We start from the raw sequence: 17,176 nt of genomic DNA on the forward strand, positions 1-17,176 counted from the left end.
TACACGGATTTTATACGTATCTGATTGACGACTAGCCTTAATCGAAAGTTCTCTCTCGCGATCGGGAGGGGTAATTAACTATAGGGGCTTGCGCCTATAGGAAACCAGAACTCAGATCATAAAGTCCTCGCAAAATGAGGGGGAAATCTCTGGGTAGTGTCTTATCTACAAACCCATATGCCTTCCAAAATTTACCTCGGAACTTATTCAGTTAAAACTCCCTCGCCGAATTAAAAAGAAAAGAAATCGCGCGGCTGGGAGGCCAGGGCCGAATTTTCGAAGCCCACAGATGTAAAAGAGAAAATTTGATGTTTTAAATATTGTATTACATTTAAATTGAAGTGATTGAATCCTACCGTCCGACTTTAGTCCCCGCCTCGTTAAATCGAGAATTTGGGCCGAGTACACAAGAATTTTTAAAATAGAAATTTTAGAACAATTGACTATTAAACAAAGTCAAAAAACAATTACAAGACCAAGATATTTCTCATATATTTTCAAAATCACATGGATAAATGATAATACAGAATTGTCGCCACAATCTAATTGAGGGTAAAAATTTTTAAAATTAGCTTATAAAAAACTCCGCAGTCATTTGCTTGCATGGTTTTCTAGAAAATAGCAGTTCACATAGACCACATACGTAGACCAAATTCAAATATGAATAACAACAACAATAATAAGAACAACATCTAACTTTTATCCCACTACGTGAGGTCGGCTACATGAATCTTTTTTCTCCATTATGTCATGTTAAAAGTCAAATTCTTATTTAAATCTAATAACAATAACATCAAGCCTTTATCCCACTATATGAGGTCGACCACATGAACCTTTTTCTCCATTGTACCATGTTAAAAGTCAAATTCTCATTTAAATCTAATAAAGTAAGGTTATTTCTAATATTTTCTAACCAATTCTTTTTAGGTCTACCTCTGTCTTTCCTAACATAAGCCAAATTTAATACATGTACTCACCTAACCGGGTCATCGGAATGCCATGGATTTATGTGACCAAACCATCTAAGGCGACTCTCTTATCTTCTATGCCGATGGAACTACTGCAATCTTTTCACATATATGCTCATTTCATATCATATTTCTAAGAGTAAAGCCACTCATCCACCTGATCATCCTCATCTCTGCAACACTTGAACTTAATATTATGCTTCTCTTTTAATGGTCAACATGCTGCGCCAAAAAACATTGCAGGTCTCACCACCATTTTGTAGAATTTTCCATTAAATTTGAGTGGTACATTTCCATCACACAATAAGCCCAATGCATTCCTCCACTTCAACCATCCTACTTGAATTCTACTAATAATATCCCCATATATTTCACGATCACTCTGAACAATAGACCCTAAAACATATACTCTTATTAATGACTTGATTGCCCAAAATAATATCTGAATCACTATCCACAAAATACAACTCAGCATACGGCGGCTAGAGAAAAACAAAGCACTCTGCAAAATCTTACCTAGGATATAAAGGCCAAGAAAAATAAAAGCCAAACAATATAATTCATTTGGCTAATCAATTAGTATGGAAAATGGATATAATTTGGTTTTTAATTAGTGTCAATTGGAGAAAACTTTATACTACAAGGTTGTCTTCCAAACAATAATTTATCGTCCATTCTCCTTACACACTCTTCAACAAAATACGACTTCCTTGCATTAGAAGAAATGAAGTATATTTGTTTCTTCTTATTTAAAACGACTTGGGATTACTTTCACTTCTTGATCTCTAAAATTGCTCACTTCTTTCCCTCAACTTATCTTCTGGTGTATCCAAGTGTGAACTGCATAAGCCATTCGAAACTTTGGTTCTATAAAACCTTTGTGTAACCTAAAAAAAGATTTTATCAAAGATTATAATCATATTCGATTAAAGATGTAAAAAATTGAATTTACAAGTTATTGCAGTCGTTGTAGTCCTTTGCAATGTAAAAAAAAAAACCATAGCAGGTGATCCAGAAAGAAGAAAATGAGGGGTCTAGAAATTAAACGAGGCAAGAGTCCAAAAATGGGCCATTGCTTAGTATGCTAACTAAAAAGCACAAGGAGGAAGCATGGAATCTTCAATAATCAATTTTTTAGAGTTTACATTCAGTGCAACAAAATTCAAAAATATCAGAAGCCTGTTCCAACTATTGCATTCTTGTTATACAAACCTAGAGCTGCCAAATTCATGGTCTCTGTGCATCCAACCATACAAAAGTATCACAAGCTCATGATTTTGTACCTCATACAGGAAAAATTTTCCCAAAGCATTAACTAGAACAGAAATGTCTTGTTTCACAATGATTAAGAAACAGAGCCATATTTCCTAATATCATATGCAAAGGCAGGGTTTCATTACAGAAAACAATGAAATCGTTCAGTTTTAAAGTTTGCAAGAAATCCCCTGTAAAAGCAAAATACGCTTATATTTGATTCAATGAAAAGAGTTATTAGAGGAAAAAAGTTAGTATAACACGTGATTCAATGATATGTTGTAAGAGAAGTGGAATCTCAAAAGAAAATGCTACATAATCAAACAATAAAAAAAAATGGTAATGGCGCATCTCATAGATAATATAATTGAAAATTAAGGAGAAGGAATCCATCATTTATAACTTACCTAATTGAGCCACCTATTTGACGGAGAGAGGACGGCAGAACACGTCTTGAGTTCTGAATCCATGGATGCTGTAGCAAAGTTCTTGCATCCGGTCTTTGCATTGCATCCTAAAATAGTATCACCAGCAAATCACGGTGAATTGGCAGACACTATGGAACTGGCGCATCTTTACAAATGAAGGGAAAATTAAATTATTAAACTTTTTTTTTCTCTCTTGCCTTTTTGAAGCATTGCACCAGAAAATCAGTTAGGTCAGCAGATAGGCCCTCAGGTATTGGAGGATGGGGATCCTAAGAATAACAAAGTATTAAGTGCATTACTATCCAGGTAATATATAGCAGAGAAAAAGAGATCTATCAGATACCCTTAACAGATTTTTTCTCAAAGAAACTAAATAAGATATTCAGCACAACAATAAATGATATAGAATAGATGACAGTGAAATTGCATATGAAGCCACTAATGGTTAGTTTTCAAAAGCAAAAGCAGGGTTAACAAGAATGGAGAAAACATAGGGCTGGCATGGGTATAGGAAACACATCACATAGCCCAGTAGAGAACAATAAGTTCAAGAAATATAACACCTAGCAGAACAAATTTGGAACTAACACAGAACAAGAAGCAAAAGCACGGCAACAGAGGCTTTTAGCAGATGATTCCAAACAAATAAATTTTTTCACGCCCTTACCATGCTTTTGGTGGATCACATAAAATCAGAAACTAATACCAAATGAAGAAGATTAAACTCTGTACACGGCATTATGACAAATGCCAGCCTTCTTGTCAGCCTCATAAGTATTGGTGCATTTTAAAATCAATCTAAGCTATCCACCTTTTTATAAGTTAAATTTAAGAAGTTAGATTAAGTTTGACGTCAAACATAACCAAGCAAGATAAATGTGCAATACTTCAGGAAAGCTGCTGAACTAGTGCTTTCAAATTGAAGCACGTGCAGAGCAAAGCACAATAGCATAATTCACGTAAAAGTAAAAAAGCAAAGTTCTGGTTTAATTAACAAAAAGAGTTCATATATAGTTACAGAAACCAAAAGTTTAATCAATTTATTATATTCTATCAATCAAGCAATATCAAGTTACATTAATAAGCAAAATTAAGTAAAATAATGATATTATTATGACGCAAAAATTAAATAACTCCAATAAAATATAGGTTTAATTTAAAATACTTCGCAAATCAATATGAAATTATCGACAATGAAGAAATTTAAAAACTATAATTCAAAGTAACTTCTAATTTACATCTGATGGTCCAACTAAGGCTATTATGATGAAGAAATTTTGTATTTTTAGGGAGAAGCTGGGCCGAAGCCCTTCTCATAAAAAAAATTTAATAGTAAGCAATAAAACATATTTAAAATATATAAAGTTCAATGAAGATTAATAATGAAGCAACAATATGTCAATCATGACTAGCACAAAATAAATTATGATGCAGGAAAACCAAGCAAATCATAAAAGCTGAACAAAATAGCATTTATATTATCAAAACAGGTTGCATAAATGAAGCATGCACTTGGAGAACATTTCAGATCAGAAGGGAAGCGTGAGCTTCAGCCCTTAAAGGCATGCATTAGTTATGCCCAATGATTTTGGGTAAAAAAAAGTGCTTAAGATGTGCTTCTTGCGCTTCTAGAGCATGCTTCATTTTAGGCAACGCTATTAAAAATCAAATCCATTGAAAAAAAAAATTCAGTCTACATAAAATCAGGCATATTAAAGTACTCAATATAACATAACATGCATGATTGACGATGACCATCATTATCATTGACATTATCCTAACTAGGGGTATAAAAAATTGACACGACATGAAAATCCAACCCAAATTTTTGGGTTAGGGTCAACCTGATTGAAAATTGGGTCAGGTTTGGGTCTCCAATTCTAACACGTTTCAAATACCATGTCAAGTTCGGGTCAACCCGATAACTTGATGATGACCCGAAATGACCCACGCCATCTGATTTAAGGAAAGCAGCAAGCGTACCTTAATATGTCTAGGTAGTGGCCGCTATTCATTTCTACATGTTGTATCCTACTCACAGCTCTCTGTCTCTAGATTCGTCATCTATTTAGGTTTAGGGTTTCCTTTCCAGTCTGCACTCTCCAACTCTCTCGTCTCTGACTCTCAATCGGTTAGTCTTGTGTTCGTAAGTCAGACATTTCATATAAATCTTTACTTTTCAACAATTTCATAGAAAGTACATAGGGCATTTCATGTTTTAATGTTGCATAAGCGGTTGAAATGCATGGAAAATAAAGATTTGTTGTTGGATACTTTATGTCAGATATGATACAAGAAATTTCATAGAAATGAGCTAAAAAGTACAAATAGCCTTTATTATCTCCCATTCTGCAGTAGTAGGACAAGCCTTATAGTTTGAATCACCCAGCCCTTCAATAATACATAGCACTATCAAGCATAATGAAAGTAGAGTTCCATCTTGTCAGAACACATATCTCAAACCTCTTTTTGAATCTAAACAACTCTGCTTAACACAATTAAGAAATTTCTGCTTCCTTGCTTGAGAGCCCTTAACATACTTTATGCTGTCTCTGATTTTTAAGATTGAACCATCAATGTCCTTCAAGCCCTCTTGAACTATAAGATTAAATTCAAATGATTTCTCAAAAAGTCTACTAAAACATTGTTTGCAGAGGCGTTGTCCAAAATAGTGCTAAAAAGCTTAGACTCTACTTTCCACTCAAGCAAAAGAGATTGTAACTTCTCAAACAACACAATCCTAACATGAGGGGGTGGCATAAAAGAAAAAAACTAATGATCATCTTTTGAAGGTGCCAATCATTATCAATAAAATATACAATTAAACAAATAAACCCGTTAGTGTCTATAGACATCCAAGCTAGTACCTTTATATAATTGTGATTGTATATGAGATTTTTATTTAGAGAATAATTTGTTACAATCATTTCTTGCAATATTCCTAAAAAATAATTAATTTCTTACGATCATTTTTTGCAAATGAGAATGCTTCATGGTAGCTTAATGGACACGGCGCAGAACTGGAATTGCAGATATGATGATGGTTAAAAGAACATCTTACAACAACAATGACAATAATTCATATATTTCCAGGAAACAGGATTGACAGACATTAGAACATTATGAAACAATCGTATGAGTTCAATTATTTAAATGGCAAGCATAAAAAAAAAAAATACTCTGACATAAATTAGAAGTATCAAAAAAAGAAAGGCATGCATTGTGGTTTAATTTATTTTAAAAAACTAAAAACACAGAAGTGCAAATACTACTTTATCAGTTCACTGGAAAAGGTATTTATTTGAGAATTTGAAATGCACTTATATTTCTGAAAGGAAAATGTGACATTAGGTTATGAAAGAAAAAAATTCTCAGTATTTAAAAGAAATATATATAATTCAGCAGCTTTTGTCAAGGACCTGGACAATTCGAAACAATGCTGGCATAGGTTGAAGGTCATAATACGGAGGTACACATGTAAGCAACTCTAAGACAGTGCAACCAACACTCCAGATATCTGATGCAGCACAGACCCCAGACATTTCAATGACCTGAATGATAGATATTTGTGATCAAAAGGTGACCATAAAGTATGAGACAATAATAAGATTGAATAGCAATAACGGAAGAAGGAAGTTTTTTGAAATGAAAATTAAAGATGCTGATTATAAGCACAACAAACAGATTTTTAATAAAGAATTTTAAAATAAAAATGAGATCACCGTAATATATTTTACCACTAGGCATCTAAAGACCAGAGTAAACTAACAAAAGGTTACAGTTCATAAAGAGCCTATTAAGAGAATGTAAAAGCTTTTATTAAAGATTCTTACAAGCACCCCAAGGCTTGGGTCAAATTCTGTATTTCTTAACCTTAAAAGAAATACATTTTGGTCCAAAACTATGGTTTACAAAACTCCCGATCAGGTATTCATTTATAGGATAAATCAAGTTTGGGCTAGGTAATGATTAGGTCCGCTAAATTTAAGATATTACAATTACGTTCCCTGAGTTTAATAAGTTTCAGAGAGGACCTTCAACAAAAAAGTATATCGTTCTTTCCAAAAGGTTCGTACATACAAATCTCAAGATAATTGGATATTTCTCGGTTTGTCATATCTCGGACTTGAGAAGCTTCTTTGAGGTTCTTGGTAGTGGAGTGTTATGATGACCCTGCAGTTAACCTGTTCCAGTAGGCTAAAATACAACTGCTCTTCCGCTGCTGGCGAGCTTTCCTGCCGGTTCAGTGGGACTCTCTGGCATATTAGGTGAGATTTCCGTGGCTTCAACAGCTGGTGAACTTTGCTGCAGATTCAGTGATTCTTTCTAGTGTCTTTTGCAAGATTTCTGTGCAAAAAACTTGCTGTTTTTACAAGCTTAATGGAGGATAATCACTTTTTTTTCATGCTTCTATTGCATTTGGAATAAAGAGTACCTTGTGATTGTTAAAGGATCTGAGACATGTAAAAAAGACAATTAAGTTATTTCTAAATAAAAATTTAGTTGAACGTGTTATTCCTTTTACTTAAAGAAGTTTACTCAATGATCAAAAGAAGAGACTTGAACATTTTTGGGAGAAATTATCTCCTTGTACAAGCAAAAAGTTTGATTCAGTTACTTCTCCCCTTATTATTAGTTTGCATGTGACTGAATGTAATCGAGTTGAATATAATTCGGGTTACAACAAGTTCATGATGTCTCAATTAGATTGCATAGACTTCATATTGCAGAATGTCATCATCGAATTTCTAGTAGAAAACTAGCAAAATATCATCAGTGACAGCTTTCTTCATATTTCAAGTTTCATCAAATAACAAATAATTGCTAAATTAAGAAAGTTTTGGCCTGTGAAGTTTCACGTCGATGTTGCATGATTGCGTAAACCTCATTATGTATTTGCATCAAAATCCTACACCGTAAACTTTCCCGCATCAAATTAATGTCTGACAGTTTTCATATCAAAAATTCAAAATTAGACAGCTTCACAGAAATAGACATTAAAGAGGAGGTAATAAGCATTAGTTTTTGAGCCCCAAAACAAGGGAACGGTTGAACTGGAAGTATAGATGAAGTCCTTTTGGCGAGAAGATGGTGAAATAAGCCACATTATACCACTAAACTTATTATTTAGCAAATTAAAATAAAAAAAATAAAGTTTGTGAAAACCAAACCAGACATAAAATCAGAAGAATGAGATATTCAAGGTTCAATAATTCGATATGGGTTGAACCAGATGAGATAATAAATATTAAAATTATTTAAATAATATTTTAATGACATAATAATTATACAATAATGTAAATTTATGACTAAAAAATAAATAAAATTTGTAAACAAATAATATATTTTATAATTTTAAATTTGAACATATTCAATCTTTAAATTTAATTCATATTTAACATAATATTCATTCACATGTAATTTATAGATTTAATATAAATAACTGCTAATTTATATTATGTATTTAGATATAATTTAAAAGTATAAATTATATACAAATTTAAATTATAAAATTATATTTATAAATTGATGTTAGATCATTAATAATTAAAAAATAGATAAAAATTAATCTTATATATTATATAATTGAGAAAATGACCAAAATGATCCCTCAACACTTTGTGAGAAACCAAAATAGTCCCCATCTATTTTGAGGGATCATTTTGGCCCCTCAACTCCTCCAAATGGGACTATTTTGGTCATGCCGTCAATTTTAAATGAAAAAGTGAGATGGGTGTTGGGTGGGAGGGTATTATGGGAATAAGTAAATAATATTTATCGTACGGTGGTGCAGAGCAGCGTATTAGCAAATCCTCAAGCACAGCTAAGCCCCAGTGTCTCGTAGCGCGTTGCATTGATCCCACATTTCCGCGACGTCGATCGCGTCAATCACATAGTCCATCCCCAGAGCAGTGATTGCGTAGACCTCGCAGTCCTGCAGCGTCGATCCCGGAGTAGATCCCAGCATCCGTCAATCATAACCGATTTTGTCGAAGAAGTGCACGAATGGAAGAAAGATGGATACCTTCGCAACTAGCAAGCTCCCGTCGTTGTCGTTACTTCCGATCGAATAAAAGAATGAAAAAGTGTGATTTCAGATATGATAGGAAGGAACATCGTCGAAGGAGGTGAAGAAGTTATTTAGCTAGTAATTCAAAACTATACCTGTCACATGAAGGAGACGAAGTCGAAGAACAACAAACAGTGGAGAAGGGGAAAAGCAAACCTAACAAATTCGCCGAATCAAGCCATCCACAAAAATATGAAAATAAAATAGTAAATGAATTAGTAAAATAAGATACATCAAGAAAAAGAAAAAGGCGGAATTATAACCTAGGAATAAAGTAATTTAAATTTTAATTATCATATTTATATTGATTATTTGTTAACAATAATTATAATTAATAATTATAAATATAATAAGCAGCCCATAAAAATTATATTTATTAAAAATTTTAATTAAAAAAGACCAAATTATCCTCACACTTAACACCATCAACTCTACCATTAGATGAAAGAAAAAGAACTCTTATTTGGAGTTGAGAGACCAAATTGGTCCCTCAAAATAGTTGGGGATCATTTTGGTCATTCACAAAGAGTTGAGGGACCATTTTGGTCCTTTTCTCTTATATAATTAAATATTAATTAATTAATTAATTAGATAAAAAGATAAATATTATTAACTAAAAATTAAACATTATTTATATTATAAAATATTAATTAAAAATATGTGCTAAAATAAGTAGTGTATATGTTTTGAACTTAAAATCTTTATAATGATTATTTATTCCTACATTATGTGGACATCACCTGGGCAGGGGGACTATGTTAACATTGTTTATATAGCTTTTTTGGTTCACAAGAGTAAAGAAGTCACATGTCATGATAGGGCCATGTAATAAAGCTTGATTAGTGCTCATTTGGCAAATAATTCTTATAAAAGTTTAATGCTTATTTTAAGATTAAAAAATATTAAATTTAAATTAAATCATTAAGTTAAATATTTTATATTATTTAAAAAAAATGGCCGGTTTTTAAAAACCATCATTGACTTGCTGGTTAACCGGTCGAACCACCAATTTGACACAGTTTAGGCCGGTTTGTTGCGAAATCGATTTTGGGAATTTATTGACCTGATTGGCTGACCGGTTCTCCATGCAACCAGTTGAACCGGACGGTCCAATCCGACTTTTAAAATGTTGGAAAAAATGACCAAAAGCAAGATAAGCAGCTCACTAATAAATAGGTTTCTAACCATAGCCAAGTAAGAACAAGCTCATGAACCTTCTGCATTCCAACGCAAAAATCTCCATATAACAATTTTAAAAAAAAAAATCTTTCAAGAAATGCCTTAATGTTACCTCAGGAGCCATCCAATAAGGCGTTCCAACAACTGAATGTGTGTTAAGATCTGCTTCATTTAACTTTGTTGCAACACCAAAATCAGCAAGTTTAACAAGACCCTACAAACCATTCAACCATTTACCAAAACGAGTCAGCTTGACAAAAGGAAATAAATGAAGAAAATGAAAACAAAATTCATCCAAGTGGTTACAAAAAGCAGTTGAAAAATCATAATAAGTTGATCAACTAAGAAAAGCATGCATAAACAATAAAGCATCCGTGCACTCTTTGAAAGCTTGAAGATCATCTGATAGGAAACACTTGAGAAATAGAGGTAAAACCTTGCTGAAATTTAATTCCAACAACTTGTAAAACAGTAATTTAGAAGATATTGGTGGAATAACAAGAGAGAAACTCCTCAATTGATAGAAGATGGAAGAAAAACAAACAAGGTACAATAGATCTTCAATTCGAGAAGAAGATCCGGCTCTCCCAATCCCTAGCTGGCAACTAGAGCCCAAACAAATCTGAGAAAACTCCCCACTTCAGCCAAAAACAGAGATAATCCCCAACCCTAGGCTTACAATCTTCCTTAAAGCAATCCAAAAACAATAAAATACCCAAACAGCCCCCTTAATTTGAATTTCCACCCTAATCCCCTTCTTAATTACTGCATTAATGCATGGACCCCACCACCAAAGGGAGCCTAACTCCTGTGGAAGCTCCTTCTGTAAACCTGGACCGGTCCAGGTCCAGGGACAGGTCTAATATAATCCAAGTTAGATTTAAGTGAGATCTTCTACAAGCGTATTTAAACACGAGAATTTATCTTTAAAAAATACTTGATGCCCAGTAGAGGCAATTTAGTAGAAGTTATAGAGTAATCATTTATGTTCAAGGTGAATGAAAGAGTTTCTGTATATTGATACCCTTTTCATTCTTCCTAGCCTACTGAAACAATTCAAGCTAGAATTAGCACAAAAATAAAATATAAAAATAAAAATAAAAAACTAGTCAAGACGTTATTTAAACTTATCTGGCGGAACAACTAGTATAACTGGGGATAACTAGCCAAGAACTTCAGTACCACTGTTTCTTCATCTCACAAGCAGCACCACAAGAACAAAAATAGACTACTTGAAAGTAACACTGCACAATTTGGTAAACACTTGAAAACGACAATAATTTTTACTACTAATAATAATAATAATAATAAGATTAGCCTATATAAAACAGTACACTTGTTCAAACAGTGGTGCAGAAAATCATACTGATTGTGGTCAAATATTGATTTTTGATACTCTGAGAAAAGAAAACTTTTGATATGGCGGGAGAACTGGAGAGATATATAAATGAAGGGGATTGTAGAGATAGACTAATAAATGCCCTAAAGAGAGAGATGCAAAGGATAGAGATGAAGCAGCAAGAAGAAACCTAAAAGAGAGAATCCCCAGAGGAGATGCATTAGAAAAGTATGATCTCAAGTCATTTTGTCATTCAATCAATTATTCATTAAAAGTATCTCCCATCTAGGTATAGGAGTACAAATAAGATCAAAATCAAATCTGCCTAAATTTATTAAAAGGTATAATTGAAGATAAAATAAACCAAATAAATCTGAAATTTTAATTTTAAATAAAATAACTAAAATAAATCCTAAAATCTAATTATCGTGTGGCATCAATTCTCCAAAGCTACAAAGATTTTGAAGAGGACATCGTCAGCATTTTCGATGCCGGAGATCGATGGCCACGAGCATGAGTTGTATTTTCATTATTTTATGTAGTAATTTATTTTTATTTTATGTTTTTCCGTTTTTGTCCTTATGGGTATTTGACCGCTATTGTAGCCCAAGGGGCATTTTAGTCTTTTGCATTCTTTGTCATTTTGAGGCCTATTTATATGGCCCTCTTCTTATGTAATAGTAGTTTTGGAGATGAAATGAAAATTACTTTGTGTTCTCTTTGTGAGTGCAAAACCTCCACGATCTCTTAGTGAGTTCGTAGGAGAAGCTAGATCTCTTTGTGAGTTCTAGGTTCTATTGTTATTCCATTTTTATCTTTTTTTTTTAATTTTCTTGATCTCGTCGTCATCACGGTGGTTCGGATGAAAGCATTTGTGGAAGATTGGAATTCACTCTTTGGATCCCTAGATTTTTCCTACCTCTTCCCCTCCCTTGCTCTTGCCGCCGCCCCCTCCCTGGATTGCCCCGGCCGCCGGCCTGCAGCCCCCAAACCGCCGGCCAGCAGCCACCGGCAGTCCTCCAGCCCACCGGCCATCCTCCCCCTTTGCCGCCGCCCCTTTCCCTTCCTGCAAATTCCAGCTTTGAAATTCAGCCATGATTCAAGAGTGTTTCCTAAAGGGTTTTCCTTAATTCAATCAATGGAATTAATGGGATTTTGAATTTCAGTTTCAGATCTGAAATTAGTAGGATTTTGAATTTCAATTTCAGATCTGAAATTCAACCGTGAGATCAAGATTGCTTCTTTAGGCGTTTCCTTAATTCATGCCATTGGATTAATTGGACTTGAATTTCGATTTTGAAATTCAAAATCACCCCAATTAATTGTCTGTAATTTAGGAAACTCTTTTGTGTTTAAAGCTGAAGTTATTTCAGATTTTTATTCCAATCAATTGAATAATCAAGTGGGCCCCACCTCCTCAAAACCGAAACCCCTCTCTCCTCTAGCTTGGCCGGCCCACTCCATTCCCCTTTCTCTTTTAATTTCGCTTTTAATGCTCCCCAATTAAATCCCTAAATTAAGTTCAATTCAAATTCAAATTGGGATTGATTGAATCTACTCATTCCTAATTGAAATCATTGAATAGGCAAGCATTCAAACCCTGCTCCACCCCTTCCCTCACGTTTTCTTCCCAGGAAGGGATTCTCAATAGCTGTCCAATACTTACAGCAGAACGTTCTTGCTGTCCAACTTCCCTGGAAGGTCCTCCTGGCTGCCCAATATCCTATCAACATGGAAAGCGGCTGTCCCACCCCACGGGGTGCTGTTTGGTTTGTTGTTTGAAGAGTATCAGGTGCCCAAAAGGTCTTCTCAACCATCATTTGCTGCTGTCTACACATCCCCAGATGCTGGCCATCAACTTTGGCACGTCTTCCATTGTCGTGCCTTCTTCCGGAAGGCTCCTAGTGCTGTCCATACGCTTCCACCTGCAGAAATTAGCTGCCCAGCAGTTTTGGTGAAGTTCACGGACACTGTTGCCTATTGTCCATAACTTTCTAATTGCTGTCGCCAACTTCGGAAAACAAGGAGGTTTTGCCTGTTTTGGAGTTTTCCAACTACTGACTATTGCTTGATAATGTTGACGTGAATCTGACGAGCAAGATCAAAAGAGACATTGGATCATCACTCCGAAGACTGACCGTCATCCTCCACACTCCGGCCACCTGAATCCAAGAACGACGATCTTAAGGTCCTTCTTCCCTCGGAGTGACTCGGTTCTATGTGGGGACTCTTTCTTACGCTAATAAGCCTAGATTAGTTGAGCGTATGGGCTCCAAAAGGTGGAAGTTCTCATTATTTAAATTGTGGATCTTGTTTATTGTCCGTAGCCATAGCAATTAGTCTTATGTGTTTTTTTTGAAAATTGTTTGTGTTAATCGAGTTTCGCTCTTCTTTGCCTAAGCAAAGTTAAAAGGCAAGAATCCTAAGATCAATAATTGTTATAAGTGGTAATTTATTTGGGATTATTTTGTTAATTGTTCTCTTTAATTTTCTCTAAAGTAACTTCACATCGCATGTTTGGTTTCACATCATATTTTGGTATCAAAAAAGCATGGCGTAGCAATGCTTTGCCTTTTTGGCTAGATGCATCTACGCGAGTCTAGTTTACCTTCGTCTTTGTCCGTTTGCATGCATATACATTTAAGGTACTAATTTGGTGGTTTTACATTTGCTGTCGCCAGTAATTTCTGGCATGCTATTTTCTTGTAAACATCCATATCTTACTTTACCTAAGTGTTATATTTGGTCACTTGCCACCGACGCGCTTCAACTAGTCACTTGCCTACACTTAGAAAACCTTGCTGTCCAGAACTTTTCCTGCACTGCTCTAGTGACTTTTGTAAGTACCCGTAACCCTTTGTCAAAGTTGGTCTCTTAGCATTACCGCAGTATAAGGCCTTAGGAGCACCCTACTGTAGTGTTTAACGGAGTGCTGTCCTCACCCTAGAAGTTAACCTAACTGCTTGGACAATTCTCCCAACCTTTGTGTAGCTTTGCTCAGCCCTTTTTTTTTTCCTGCCAGCGTCAATAGCAAGTTCATAAGTATGTTTCCTCCTGTAGAGTAGTCCCATACACCAATTTCTTTATGGTACTACTTAGCACTTCCCCAATGGACCGATTAGACTTCCAAAAGAGTTTAGATTGACATCGTTAACCTACGATGGGCAATATGACTAAGAATTATGACGAGAAACCCGTTGATTATCCCACTCTAACTACATGCCCCTCAGCTTATCACCGAGACTAAGGCTAGCTCCTCGCCTCACTTTGAGCGCCTTACAGTCTACCCAACTTTGATGGTTCCTCGGACCCTTACTACTTTAGTGGATGGGTTTAGCAATTAGAGGGACGATTTTTGAATCGCATGAAATACCTAATTCTTCCGCCAGTTTAGCATTGCCGGTCACACTTGAGCGGGAGTGCTCTCCACTTTTGGATGAAGTTAGAAGATCATAAGAGTCTCGTGGTGATCCCTACCCTCCGATTTGGAAAAATATGAGCGAGAACTTGGATTAAGATACCTTTCCCCTACTTATGGTCAACCCATCTGTAGTAACATTCAGGGTTAACTACCCACCCTAATAGGTCTTCACAACACATGGTGGCCGACCCTCTAAACTGGGGCCTTTTTGTTAGACTATCTCTTATGACTCTCCACTTGGACCTACTTCTAAGCATCCCAGTCAACCTTTTAGCCCTCCTAGTCCCTTTGATCCCTATGAAATATGAATAAAAGAGGGAAAACATTAGGAGAAGAGGTTCACCTGGCCTGAGACTGAGTGCATCCATTCGTTTGGAATGCTAATGATTACATCTAATGTAAAACCCTCCAAAGACTCTGATTTTTTTTAGTGCAGTTAGTCTACGATCTGGCCTTTAGTCCCGCGGACGAACTGAAGAAAATTGTGAAGAAAGTATTCAATTTCGTCTATACGAACCTGGAAGGGTCCGGGATGATCCCGTCTGGACAAATTTGTCCAGAGAGCAAGTCGTACCGGACGCTATTTAATTTCGGTCCGGACTGCTATTTAATTTCCGTCGTGGACTGAAATTTCTGCCAGAGGGCAAAATCGTCGCGGACGAATTTTTGATCGGTCCGGGACGATCAGTGTTAATAATATCCGATAGGAGATATTTTTGGAATTCATTTGAAGAGAGAAAGAGAAATCATGAAGAAGAGAGAGAAAGAAGGAAAAAAGCTTTATTTTGGAGCCGCAGAGCACTTTTCGTCCGACGACGCAGTTGGAAGATTTTTATTTGTCTCGCAGTAAGGGACTCCGATCCTATTTCTGTTTTCAAGATTTCGAGTTTTGATAATTTTCTGTGCTCGGATTTGTGTTTTTCGTTACCGAAAAACGTGTATACATTTTTGTATTGACGAAAGTTTTACCGGCACAACTTTTGAATATGTTTCTGAGATGCTTTAATTCTGCACGATTTTGAGTATTTTCTCGGGTAAAGTTTTTTGACCTGAGTATTTTGAGTTCTGTGCAATTTTTATCGAATAGATAATTATCAGGATGTTGAAAAATGTTTTGTCAGTACAATGAAAGTCTTATATTGTTGTTTTACATGTTCTGTAGTAATTTGGTAAAGTTCTGAATCTGTGATTTCTGTGTTAATCTATATAACTGCCGTTTGTGCCGCCGATTTCTCGTGCGACCTCTGATTTCTGAATTGTGATTTAAATGATTGAATATGCATACGAATGTAAATTATGATTGAATTATTGTATTGTTACTTGAAAGACAAGTAAAGACTGGTATGAACCGTTGGTTGGAGACATGATACCTATACAGGATGGTGGGCCGACGGGCCTTTCCTTTAAAAATAAAGGGTTTGTGGTTATCCTCTACTGATCAACGTGATTACTGAAGGGAGTCATAAGGAGATGAATACTGTGCCGACGGGCAAAGAGTGACGACTCTTTTTACTGAGCCAACGGATACAAGATACAAAATACAAGATATAAGACTGAAAAACGCCTTAATAGCCAGTGATTGTACTTGTTCAGTAAGATTATTGTATTGAATTGCATGTGTAACAGTACTGTTCTTATGATTCTGATTATGATTTATTGCTACTGTACGGATTTACTGTTAATGCATGATTTCACCTGTTATAGCATTACCTGTTCATGTCACTACTGTTACTGATATTGGAACTGATACTATTGATTCACTGTACTGTACGTATGCAAGTGATATACTGAGTAAGTGACATGTGATTCACTGCCACGTGACATAAATTATTGGATTGCTGTGATTGCACTGAGCACGTGATAATGGGGTAACTGAATTGCAAATGTACATTTTGATACGATTTACGGCATTGATTGATTCTAACTGTTTTAAATGTTATTATGATTTATTGCCTGATTTGACTGATTTCTATAGAGATTGACGTACGCACGGATTTATTGAGCTTTACGAACCTTTGAACTGTTTATTGAATTCTTCTACTGTGGATTTAGGAGTTTACTGTTTCTTTATTGTTACTGTAATCTGATTACTGTTCATGCATTGATTTTGTTATCTGCATTGATATTATTTCTGTACTGATTTTCGTAATCTGCATTGAATTAATGATCATGTGGAACTGACTGCTATGTTGACTGATTGACATGCATATTGCTGTCGTACTGTGCTTTGATTTCAGTTATAGGTATTAGGTGACCTGCCTGGGCTTTTTTGAAGCTCATTAATATGTGGTTAAATTTTCAGGTCAGGGCAAAGGGAGCAGGAGATTAAGGTTGATCAGTAATCTCCAGGTTTTGTTCTTTTTGGTTATAGTGATTCTTTTGTACTCAGGACAGGATAGATTTCATTTCATGTGAATCCTTGTGCAGATCCTGAGTATTGTATATGATCTTTTGAGATATGAAATATGATGTACATTACATTGATTGTTTTAAATTATAGAATTCTGTTGGACTGTT

At 35.1% G+C, this 17,176-nt stretch overlaps 1 protein-coding gene across 1 annotated transcript in view; it reads right to left on the reverse strand.

The window, feature by feature from the left end:
- LOC110098740 (MAP3K epsilon protein kinase 1) overlaps positions 1–17,176 on the reverse strand; it is an 84,962-nt gene that overhangs the window by 51,443 nt on the left and 16,343 nt on the right. The window contains exons 7-10 of the mRNA XM_028695477.1: positions 10,012–10,113; positions 6,070–6,201; positions 2,848–2,919; positions 2,630–2,736 (exon numbers count right to left, since the gene is read on the reverse strand). Coding sequence (XP_028551310.1) covers positions 2,630–2,736; positions 2,848–2,919; positions 6,070–6,201; positions 10,012–10,113 — 413 coding nt within the window. The remainder of the gene's footprint in view (positions 1–2,629; positions 2,737–2,847; positions 2,920–6,069; positions 6,202–10,011; positions 10,114–17,176) is intronic.

The sequence above is a fragment of the Dendrobium catenatum genome, unplaced genomic scaffold (assembly GCF_001605985.2).
Source record: "Dendrobium catenatum unplaced genomic scaffold, ASM160598v2 fragScaff_scaffold_645, whole genome shotgun sequence".
Taxonomy (NCBI): domain Eukaryota; kingdom Viridiplantae; phylum Streptophyta; class Magnoliopsida; order Asparagales; family Orchidaceae; genus Dendrobium; species Dendrobium catenatum.